At 40.7% G+C, this 12,289-nt stretch overlaps 2 protein-coding genes across 5 annotated transcripts in view; both read left to right on the forward strand.

Moving 5' to 3' along the window:
* The first annotated feature begins 1,076 nt into the window (after positions 1 to 1,076).
* Positions 1,077 to 9,089, forward strand: ATP5MC3 (ATP synthase membrane subunit c locus 3). The gene is made up of 5 exons (XM_026697026.2): positions 1,077 to 1,147; positions 1,299 to 1,435; positions 4,158 to 4,235; positions 4,965 to 5,161; positions 8,840 to 9,089. Exons 2-5 carry the CDS (start codon positions 1,394 to 1,396, stop codon positions 8,952 to 8,954), a joined length of 432 nt encoding a protein of 143 aa, XP_026552811.1. The 5' UTR covers positions 1,077 to 1,147; positions 1,299 to 1,393; the 3' UTR covers positions 8,955 to 9,089.
* A 2,757-nt stretch (positions 9,090 to 11,846) lies between these two features.
* The window catches only part of ATF2 (activating transcription factor 2), a 48,466-nt gene continuing 48,023 nt past the window's right edge, over positions 11,847 to 12,289 (forward strand). Inside the window, exon 1 of one of the 4 annotated variants that reach the window (XM_026697023.2) lies at positions 11,847 to 12,226. The gene's annotated coding sequence lies outside the window, so the exon portion shown is untranslated. The remainder of the gene's footprint in view (positions 12,227 to 12,289) is intronic. The other 3 variants (XM_087919906.1, XM_087919907.1, XM_087919908.1) reach the window with 3 other exon arrangements.

Raw genomic sequence — 12,289 nt, forward strand, 5'->3', positions numbered from 1 at the left:
ATCTATTGGTCTATTTTTCTGTCTATCTTCCTTCCTTTCTCTATTTTCCTCACAACCACCCAGTGAGGTGGGTTGGGCTAAGAGACAGGAATTTCAAAAAGGTGGCTTGGTTTTTTTTGTTTCCTTTTGAGTCTCAGAGCCATATACTTACAATTTTGACCACCGAACATTTTGTTTCTTTTCTGATACATTTTTACTCTATTTACATAGTAATTATTTTTAATTTCATCAACACCCACTGTTATCATATGGCAACAATTTGAAAGTTTGGGTGGATATGCCAACAGAGTGCATCAATACTGCTTTTTGCTATTTTCTTGTGTGTCCTCTGAAGTCTTTTCAATTTTGGTGCCTTCTTCCCCAAAACAGTCAGAACCCTAAGGCTTCGATCCAGCCCAAGACATCACTAGCTTCCTAAAGCATAATATTGCCACTTTTCCCAGTCAGCACCTTTAACAACAGCCTGTCTGAGGAGCAAATATCCAGGAAATGAAGCTCTGCCATCCTTGCAGGCCAGCATTAGGCAGGAAAGTTTCATGTGCCAAATTATCAGTCCAGTAAATTCTGGGACTTACTTAATTTTTGCCTTTCCTACCAGAATCCCAGAAAAGGGAGAAAGTAGTTGTAAGTGAACCTTTCGCCTCCAAGAGCAAGCAACAACTGCAGCTGAAATAAACCAAAGGTCAAGTATGCCCACTGAAAGCTTTTGGAGGCAGTTAACTGAAATCCAATCAGGGAAAACTGGTTCTTGCAGCGTCTCTTCCCCCACCCCCGCCCCGACCCCCAAGACTTTGAACTAGTCCCACTAGGCCCCACGGACTTGATTCTCCCTCACGATCAAAATGGACGGCGCCTTATTTACAGCCCTTCCCCGGTTCCCTTTCCACCCGTCAGCAGCGGCCAAGCCGCCCTTCGGACCCTCGCCCAATATCAACGACAGCGCGCGTGCCGCAAAGTGACCTTCCCCAGCTGGGCACGCGCTTCTCCTCCTCCCCCGCCCCGACGCTATTTTTTAAAAAATTGTTTCTCCTCCTTCCGGTTCTCCGGCTACTGCGCCTGCGCAAAGAGCTTGCGGTCCTTTCGACCTCTACAGCCGTACTTCGCTTAGGCGGAAAGCCGCCGGCGCCGCTGCTGCCGCTACCATCCCGTGAGTGATCCGGCCGGCGGAGGGTGGAGGGGGGGGAGGTTACGGATCCGTCTCCATCGGGGGCGCCATCGTCCGCCGTCTGCCGTGGAAGCGCTCTCTAAAACCGGCTCCTAAAGTTCTCTTTTTCTTCTCCCTTTCCCCCCCCCCCCAGCGAGTTACCAGGCCCAGCCCCCGGATCCTGAAGGAGCTGCAGAGCTCCCGTGGCCCCCTGCTCTCTCCCAGCAGCGCAACGTTACAGCAGCAACCATGTTCGCGTGCATCAAGCTCGCCGCCGGCTCCCCCGCATTGGTGAGTTTGCAGCAGGGCGAGGCTGCATTTAAGCCTTGCCGCCTGCGTGGCTCTCCCTGGGTCGCTGAGGGTCGTTTGCCCTTCGGATGTGGCCTCCCGGAAACGGGGACGCCTTGGAAGGGTTTTGCGGGCGAGGATCGGGCAGAGAGGGAGAGAGAGGGAGGCAGGCGAGGCGGGCTTGGGGGGGGGGGGGCAGCGGTCGCTTTTGCCCCTTTTAACCTCCCCGCCGCCGTGCACCCTATTGCGGGGCACGAGTCCATGGCCGTGCGGGGAAAAGTCCCGCCTTGCGAGATCCCCCCCCCCCAAACTGATTTTGGAAGGAGGCCGACGGGGAAAGAAATCCGCGTGACCTTAAGAGGCCCAAGGACACCAAGCAGGCCGCGGCGGCCGGGCCCTTTCGCTTCCCATTCATTCATTCATTAGGCCTTCCCTTGAAATTGACAGGCCGCTTGTCGGAAGTGAACTGCTCCTGGGGTTCAGAAGGCGCCTGTTTACCTTCAGGGAAATCGGGAGTGGGGTGAGAGGAAACCTGCCGGAGGGTGAGGTGCCCTGCAACGATGGGGGCTGTTTAAAATAATCGGAATTTCTCTGCTCGGATCCAAGTTTGACAGAGCACTGCAAGAGAGGAGACTGGGGCTGTCTTTTAGGCAAGTGGTTTTAGGATTGGGTAACCCGAAGAACGTTTGAAGGTCACCACGTGTGGTAATCCTGTAGTAGTCTTTTCCAAGGGAAGGTTTCTCCAATGTGGGTGCCTTTTTCATGGGTTGGTTATTCTCAGCCAGTAGTGGGTGACAATGCAGGGGATAGATTATTTGTAATCCAGCACACCTCAAGGGCACCATATGGGGAAGGCTGTTCGGATGGAATTTTAGTAGGAGGCAGTCGGTGCCATGCAAAACTACTGGATTTCCTAATGGTGTTTTTCAAATTGATCAACTGAAAGCCTAAAAACACACAACTAACTGCCTTGACATTTTAGAGAGGGAGTTTAGAAGCCAAGGTGAGCAAAATCCTTCAAGGAAGGTACAGCGCATTCTGGCACAGGGAACAATCAAACATGGGGTTCGTGTATGTACTAATATCTAGGCAGAAGTGGTCCGAGAGGAGAGAATGGGAAAAAGACAAGCACCTGGACAGCAAGTAAGGAAAGGAAGGCACAAAGGTCATGCAAGGGTTTAGGGGTGAGAGACACCAGCTGTGTTCCACTTGCTGTGTAAGACACTGCAAATTTTATTTCAGCCAAAATCTGGAATAATTAAAGTATTCTGGGATTTAGTCTGTTTGAAATTCTGGTAGAGCTTTTGAAGCATAAAGCATATTTTGACCCAGCCCAAATAGTTTCTCATTCTGTTTTGACTAAAACACTTTTATATTTTCCCAACGGTGATCTATTTGTGTAAAAGAGATAAGCTATGCTGAAAGACACTTCAACAGGCAATTAGATGTCCCACACACTGGACAGAAGTCAGTTGTTGATATATCTTCACAGGCAAACAGTTTAGGTTGCAGATCTTGTTGAAAAAAGTTGAGTATGTGGATGGGAGACCAACAGGAAATCATAGAAAGGAAATCAACTAGAAAGAGAAGTTAAATGTTCCTAAAGTGAGAAGTGTAAATTACTTTTCTATTGCTGATAAGAAAATTATACGAAGATTCCCATATATTTTTATGTATATTAAACGTTAAGATAAAAACGATCACATCACAAACTAATATAAAAAAGAAAAAAGGTCAAAGAAAAATGCAAGAAGAGGAATTGGAGAAAAGTATAAAAAGTTATAAAAATGGCTTCTGCTATTGTTCATGGAAGTCATAAATACAAATATATTTTAATCTCCATAAAATTACATCATACTGCATAAGCTAATCTATCAAAACCAAAAATCACAAGTTTATTTTTCTAATTTTTACACAAGTCTATAAGAAGCTTCCAATTACCAACAAATTTAGATAATGTCTTTATAAAAGAAAAGTCAATTTTTCCATTTCAGCAAAATCTGCCAACTTCCAGCAACCATTCCTCCGTAGTGGATAATGTTGAATCTTTCCAACTCTGTGTATGTAATAATCATACCACAATAATAGTATGTTTAAATAACCTTCCATGTTTTTTCCCTAATTTTATACAATAATCCTAAAAAAAAAAATCCTGGCTTCAGCTGAATTAAAATTCTGAAAGTATAAATCCATTATTATTATTATTTAGCTTTTTTGCAGTTCCACCAAGTATGAAGAAAAATCTCCTGAAATGTTCACATTCTCAACATACGTTTGAAATTTTTTTATACATTCTATAAAGTTTCTCTGGTGTGTACCAATGATACATTATTTTATTTTTAAAAAATTGAGATCATAACATGTAAATTTCAACCCTTTTAACCATATATTTTCCCATCCATCCATCTGTACATTATAAACAGGACATTTCCATGTAGTCAGCAATTGTATTTTGTGGACAGAGTGGCAATATTTTCTTGAATAAAAACCTTTTATATTTATTGTAACATATCTTTTGGCAATCAACTCCTTTTTCAGCAATTAAAAAGTGTTAGAATCAGTTAAAGGTTAAATATGTAAAAAGATTTGGTGCTAGAATACGTTTTTCTTTCTAGATGAGGTGGCTATTCTGAAGTCCCAAACAGAATTAATTCCAAAAGTTCTGAAGGTATTTTGAGTCTAAGATTTATGATGCTTGATTACATTAATCTTCTCTGATCTTTAGATGCGTACTGGATCAAGGATCCTATACAGACCAATTTCTGCATCGATGTTATCTAGGCCGGAAGTCAGGACTGGAGAGGTACCTTAAACAATTCTGTAGCTTCCTAAGTTATCTGGTGAGCCCATGTGTTCTTGTGCTAGTATAACTCACAGTAAAGCTGTAAATTTGACCTTGCCTTTACAGGCCACCTTCTCTGCCCACCTCCCTGTTCCTTCCCTTAAACATTTTACTCGCTTTGAACAAGTTAGTTTCATTAATGAACATGGAATAGAATATAATCTAAGCAGCAGCACTAACCAATTTATGTTTTATGTTAAGGTTAGTACTCTATTTTTCTCGTAATAGCCTCACTGGTCTCCATAGCAGTACTATTCAGACCCAGATTCTTTAAATTTTATGCATGCTTTCCGATTGCTCAACATTGTATCTGCTTCTAAAACTGCCCATTGAGTAGCAGAATCTGGTTTATTGCTTCCCAATAGCAAAAGGGAAAATTGAAGAAAAATGCTGAAGTACAGCGTTCTCTTACTAGTTGTCCATTCTAGCTATCTTGCTATTAATATCCTAATATGAGCAGAAATAATGAATGGTCATCAGAGGTGTGATGGTGACTATTTTTAATAATACAGATTTTATTTTAGGTAGGGCTTCTGGGCTAAATCCAGAAAGTAAAAACACTTCCTAAATTTGATTACCTCAAAAAATGCTGCTGCCTTCCATCTAGAATGCTTTTTTAAATTTTATAGTACAGATAGCAGGCTGCTACACTGAAATTAATCCTTGGAGTTTTCTCTTTGTTTTTTGTAGGGCAATACTACTTTCATTACAGGTTCTCAGAATGCTGGCAATCAACTAGCACTAAGAGAGTTCCAAACTAGTGCTCTCAACAGGGACATTGACACTGCTGCCAAATTTATTGGTGCAGGTGCAGCCACAGTAGGAGTGGCTGGTTCTGGTGCTGGTATTGGAACAGTCTTTGGGAGTCTAATCATTGGTTATGCCAGGTAACCTACCCTTTACCTGATATTCAAGTAACTCTGGGCTATCTGTTGGGGAGCAATGGCGAATGGTGAAATGTGTGATGAAGTGTCCCATGCATAATCTTCCCCTTCGTAGTAGCACTGCAGCTTCAGAAATGTAGGAGGAGTTAACTTTGCACCCCAACATCTTAATACACACTTTGTCAATTTGGTGAAATCTTGGCTTGCTGTGGAAGCTACTACTTTACATTAACCTGCATGCAGAAATGGAAGATACAGGGAGTCCCCAACTTACAACAGTTAATTTAGCGACCATTCAGTTATACCATCACTGAAAAATATGATTTATGCCCGTTTTTCAGTTATAACGTTTGCAACATGATCATATGATCAAAATTCAGATGCTTGGCAGCTGGTTCATGCTTATGATTGTTGCTGTGTCCCATGGTCATGTGATCACCTTTTGTGACCTGACAAGCAAAGTTAATGAAGAAGCCAGATTCATTTAACAAACAGCTTACTAACTTATCAGCTGAAGTGATTCATATAACTCTGGCAAGAATGGTCGTAAAATGGGGTAAAACTGACTTAAACATTTCTTAACAACAGAAATGTTGGACTCAAGTATGATCATAAGTCAAGGACTACCTGTAATGTAATATCTTTCCGGCATTTGTATATATCACACTTTTTAAAAAGTCTATATGTCATAACAGCTTGGCCTTGTTTGAATCATAACAGAACAAGCTGAAAATAAAACACCTATGCAAGGGTCTAGCAGCTCTGGTTCTTTGCATTTTCTGGTTATTTTTTAAACAGTAGTTTTAGGATATGTGTGGAAGGTGAAAATTTCCTTTTAATTATCTGTTTATGCCACCATATGATTATCGTCGGTCTCAAAGTCTTGCATAAAATAATAGATCATCATCACATCATATATCAAATTGCATATATTTCTATAGCTGTGGTTTTACTTTGATTTTTGAAAAGGAAAACATGAAAATGACAAGCAAAATCATAACTAGCTCTCATACTAAACTAAACTAGCTCCCATTCTTGGACATTAAAACCTTTTTAAATTAACATTTTTACTAGCCTTCTGAAGAAGGATATTAACCTGATTTCCTTTTTCAGGGCGTCCCAAAAGGTATAAACACTTACTAAGACAACCTTTGGTCACATTTAGGAAACTTATCTCAGAACTAAAAGAACTGAAAGAAGAATGTCCCTCAAGGACTAGGAAAGCTTATAAAGAAGAACATATCTCAGCTAAAACTCAAATAAGTGTTTAAATTGTAGTGTATTTGACTGAAAAGGAGTGACCTCTAAAATTGAAAAAGCTCCATACTTTCATACAGAGTATAGGATACATTGATTACCTGTAGGAAAAATAAGTATTTGTAGCATACTAATGTAAACTGTAATGGAAGATAAAAGTGGATACTTAACAAATCTGTATTTTCTTGAATTTCAAGTATACTACCATATAGAAAGTTGCAAAGTTAGAATTCAGTTAACTTTGAAAAAAATCAGTTTTCAGTTATTTAGAGACTGAAAATTCCCATATAATTGATTAATTTGTCATCCATGTCCTTTCTTTTTACGTACCAGTTTATCCAATAATCACTAAAATATGTTGTTTCTCCCTTTCCCATAAAAACAGATATGAAGGAAAAACGTCTCCTAAATGCCAACCAAAATTTTTTCATGTTTAAAAACTATTATATGGCTATGATTTAGAAAATAAAGCAGTAAATTAACCATAAAACCTATGTCAGAGGATTTTGAAATAATGAGATATACAGATCATCCTTATTAACTGGCCGTAATTGGGGCTAGTATCTCCAACACTAAGCAACACCATCATAAAGTGAGATGTCATATGACCATACTGGATGTATGACATCAGTTCCAGCTGCCATTGTTAAGCAGATCACCATAGATCATTAATCATGTTACTTGCAACTTCCTGCTGAATTCCCCCTTGACTTTGCATGTCAGAAACTGACTGAAGATCAAATGGTGGTCATGTGACTGCAGGAACTGCAACTATTGTAAATGCACTAAGTACCCAAATGATGATCATATCACCATAGGAATGTTGTGATGGTCACAATTTTCATGACCGGTCACAAGTCATCTTTTTTAACATCATGGTCATTTGGACCATGGTCACTAAACAAGTCAGAAGGTGAGAGCAACCTGTAATATTCAGTAACTAGAGAAATAGACCCCATCTTTCCAGCTAAAAATAAGTTTTTCATCGTAAGATTTATGGGCCTCAAGGATATTAACAGGCTGCTTGAGAAAAAGCAGCTGTGCCAGACCCAAAAACCAAGTGACATAGATTCTTTCACACATATAGACAAATCTTATCCCACTGAGAACTCAACTATCTGCTTCTACAATGTACTCAACTATTAGCAAGAGGCTATCTTCACCCTTTCTCTCATTCAAAATATTTAGATTGCCTCTTATTCTGCTGGAATATATGCCGTTCTTCCTACTATATTACATCACATCTAGTTACAGAATCAATGTCATAGTCCTTTCAGCAAGTCATGTTTTTTTTTTTGAAGCCATCTGTTGATAGCGAGCCTTCAAAACATACACTGCTGAAAAATATAATACCAAACAGTGGATCTTCAGGACTAGGATAGTCAAACAAGTCTATTCTTAGTATTTTAATTCCACAATCTCAACCAATGTGCCAATATTCCGAGATGTTGGAAGGCATCAGGTTGCCTCTCCCTACCTAGCTGAAGAGTATGAAATTGGTGCCATTATGAGACTGATAGTTGCACTTAAGAATAGAAATAAATCTCTTAAAAATGGCCGATTTCATTAAACTAGGATTAGGATTCTTTTCATCATCATATGTAGCTTTTGAGAAACTGATTTCTTAATCAGAAATATAAGCATTAAATAAATTTCCAAGTTTTCCAGTTTCCTGAGCTATATAATGTTGCCACATCCAGTTGAGCTAAGATCTCAAATTGACCATCTGTCTTGAAATACAGGTGGCATGTGGAAGGGCAGCCATACCCTACAGCAAGCTAATCCCACCATCTCTTTTTTAAAATGTCAATGGGTTTAATGGTAATCAGCTGTACTAGAAAGTGTGAGCTATCTCCTTCAAGAGTGGGCAGCAATCATTAGGGCTGCCCATGGTGCTAATTTCCAGAGGTATGATTTCAGAAGACTATTGAAGGCTGGAAAAAGAGTTTCGATGTTGTAGGTAATTGTTATATACCTAGGCTACATTGCTATCCAGATTTGTGTGAGTTAGCACATGGTATGTCATCCCTTCCTTAAATGAACCATCTTTTTTTATTCGCTTTAAGGTGTCATTAGCATGGGCCCACAACCATCTGTTCATTGGCCTACCAGAGCTCCACCCATGTTATACCCTTCTTAGCTGATCACCTATTAGCTAATAGGCAAGGAATAGGTTGCTATTTTTTCTATTACTTTTCTAAGAACCCGAAATGAAAATTGAATGAAATCATATCCTTTGTGGCCATCCCTCATAATGTGAGAGACAGGTGTTGAAATACACTGTTGATCTTCCTATTGCTCGATTACCTACGAGGTCTTTAAAGATTAGAAGGGGCATATGTTCTGAAAGGATGCCTACTCTGTAAAATTAAAATTACTTTCTACTATGTACAAATGTGACTTTTATCTTGTATTTCTGTTTAGGAATCCTTCTCTGAAACAGCAGCTATTCTCCTATGCTATTCTGGGATTTGCCCTGTCCGAAGCCATGGGTCTCTTCTGTCTCATGGTTGCATTCTTAATTCTGTTTGCCATGTGAAGAGATTTGTTTCCAGTGTTGGCACTAATGAACTACAATGTGATTCTGTGAACGTGAGCTTGGAAAATGTTTATCATGGAAATGTATGCTACTTCCAAAGCAGCTTAATTAAAGATGGTAACAAGTTTAAACTTACCATGGTTTGTTCTTTAATTACTTGACTTTTTCAAAATCTATTGAGAGACCAGAGGTTGACATTCATCTTTTGAGAGCTTGTGCCAGGAAAATTGGTATTGAAGCTCAGTGGAATAACATTGTGAATGCGATCTGTTCAAATTGTGTATATGACTTTGCTTTATCTTACATGGGCCTAAATTATATCCACAATTGGAAACAATGCCCTTTGGTGAATGGCTGTTGGCTGTGTGAGTAGCACCAGTAGAGTCATCATTTGGGGGATGTGACTCTTTAAAGAAATACAAAAATGGACCACTGGGAATTAGTATTCATATGGAAATTGCTTTTCAGATTATAAATGACTCTATCTGAAATATTTAATAAAGGGTGTAACCTAACAAATGTCTTTTATACAACATTTGGAAGATTTATCTTATGGCTCTTCAATGATGAAATAAAAAATCAGGGAGGTATTTAAAGGAGAACATGGTGAAGTAAAATGTCAACTCGTAAATATCAGTTCATCCATTACTTACAAGCCAGACAAATGCATACTTGCAACAAACAAAACATCTCATATTCAAAATAATGTATCAATATAATGCCAAGAATGGAGAATTGCCAAGCAAATCCAATTGCATATGCGTTAAAACAAGACAAGTGAAAGACATTTTAAATAGGAAAGTCAGGAGGATCATGCATGCAAATTACATTTGTGCAAAAAACTTGAAGTTGGATTAGTCAATACAGATGTAAACATGAAGGACTACTATTTTAGGAAATGGAAACCATTTTAATTTTTTCCAATCTTGTCATCCAAAGCCCTTTTCCTGGCAGAATATTGATCGGGTTTCAGTTCAGCAGCTGCCCCTTCCATCAGGTAGAAGCAATGGGCAGTTTTGAGTGCTATTGCTTATCATGTTTTAAAAGGTATGTTTTATAGCTGCCAGGTGAGTTTTAGAATGTGTCCTGTGGTTTCAGCTGCTCTTTTTAAATCTCATTTCCTTAGATAATGACGTATGGTAGACAATTCTCGATTCACATAACATGTTGGTGTCAGCGTTCCAACCAAACTCCATCTCAAATTCAGCACTCAGAGACAAAGTCCACCCAAATAAGAATTTATTAGAGAAGTCATATTGGCACATCTGGGAAAACCCAAATCTAAAATCCCGTGTTTTCCCCTGCCAGGTTAAACTCACATCCAACCCCCTTACTGATGACCCTCAAGTCACACTGTCCAATCCGCCTCCATTCTGAAGTCCCGCAGTCCAGTCACTCCCCTCCAAATTCAGTGACTCGGCCTTGAGCTCTGGCGAAAGAATGTTGTGGCTATCTTCCCTTCTCACTTTACTTTCATTCCCAAGGTCACCCATCCTCCCTTTTGGCAGCCCCCAATCCGATTCAAGATGGATGGGGGGGGCGCAGATAGGTTAGAATGGTTGAACATTACTGAAAATCACAACTGGAACGTGGCTAATTGCCTAATTTGGTCTGCATTCTTTTTAGCGGTAATTGATTTTACAATTGGAAAAAAAGCAAAAAAAACCAAGAATTGATTATGATGATGCTAATAACATTAAACTGGTAGAAGACTTGCATCAAGTATTAAAGTTTGCATAATCTACAAAATGAATGTCAACATTTAAGACTCATGTTATACCACAAGCATTAATTTAGCTTTCCTCAAAGCAGTACAGGTGGCCCTTGGGTATTGTCCACTCAGTGACTGCTCAAGTGTATAAAGTGGGGGCTTAATGACTGGTCCTTGGAGTCCCAGCCATTGTAGCATCCTCAGTCACAGAATCATAATTTCCAATGTTCCTTGCTGCCTTCCCACAAACAAAATCAAACTGGCAAGAAGATGGAAGTCCTGCTCATGTGAAGTCCTTGCTTAAGACAGTTGTTGCTTAATGATAGCAACTAGGACTGCCACAATTGCCATAGCCAGGTCTGCCATCTGCAGTCATAGGATGGCATGCTTTATGATTGTGTCATTTAACAATGGCAGTTATTGTTCCAATTACTGTTAATTACCTGTATGGATGAACTGCTGGATTTCCAACATCCATAATTCCTATCAGATAAAGAGAAGTATACAAGTTAGTACAACAGTTCATTTATCGACCCTTCAAAGTTACATCACTGAAAAAAATAACTTCCATTTTTTACAGTTGCGACCACTGCAGCATTCCCATGGTCACATGATCAAAATTTTGATGGTTGGCAACTGACTCACATTTATGATGGTTGCAGTGTCCCAGGGCCTTGTGGCCACCTTTGGCCACCTGACAAGCAAAGTCAGTGGGGAAGGCAGATTCACTTAGCAACTGTAACTGCAATGATTTACAAGTGCATTTCATGCTAAATATATAAGGGGTGTGTGGGTGTATAGTGTGTGTATGTATATACACATATCTATATCTATCTATCTATCTAGAGTAACCATATTTTGGGGGGAAAGGGTAAACCTGAAAAGGGCAAATGTAGAAGGTTCATAAGGATAATATTTTTAATTGTTTATAAGTTCACTTTACCAAAAAAAAAAAAATCCAGGGGGAAAACCAAGAAAAACTTCACAAAACCAATATTATAATAAAAGACTGCCCTATGAAATAAAGGCCACCTGGCTGCAGAGACTATCAATGTGCTGTGATTTTTGCCTCCAGCTAACACTCCTCCGTGCATTTCAAATCCAACAGCCCTGCCCCTCCCCACCGGCACTTGGCAACACCCAGGATCCCCCTCGAAAGGACACCTTCCTCTTCTGCGCGCAGGCGCGAAAAGGAGGAGCGCAGGAAGGAAGGAAGGAAGGAAGGAAGGACGGGGCTGCTTCCGGCCACCCAGGCACCGGCGGAATGGCACTGGCCCCGCCTTCGCGGAGCCCACAACCACGCGGCTTCTCCCTCCTGCGGTTGTGCGTGCCTCCTTCCTCTTCCGTTCCGTCTGTGCTGCACCCGGCCCGTCTCCGCGCGGCCCGTGACCCCGTTTTCTCCTGACCCAGCAGGAGGGAAAGAAAGCAACGCGAAAGAGAGAGAGGGAGAGAAACCGCTATGTCACGGAGTTCCCGCGAGATGTGACGAGAACCGGGTGGGAAGTGGGGGGGGACAAAAAACCCGGGCTTTAATGTGCGGCTCGGCCGGCGGTCGTGAGGGGTGAGTTGGCTGTGTGTGAGTGTGTGTGTGTGCGCGCGCGCGCGGCGGTTTGGTTTTGTTTTA

Source organism: Pseudonaja textilis, chromosome 1, assembly GCF_049901715.1.
Source record: "Pseudonaja textilis isolate UNSWEBS1 chromosome 1, rPseTex1.2, whole genome shotgun sequence".
Classification (NCBI taxonomy): Eukaryota; Metazoa; Chordata; class Lepidosauria; order Squamata; family Elapidae; genus Pseudonaja; species Pseudonaja textilis.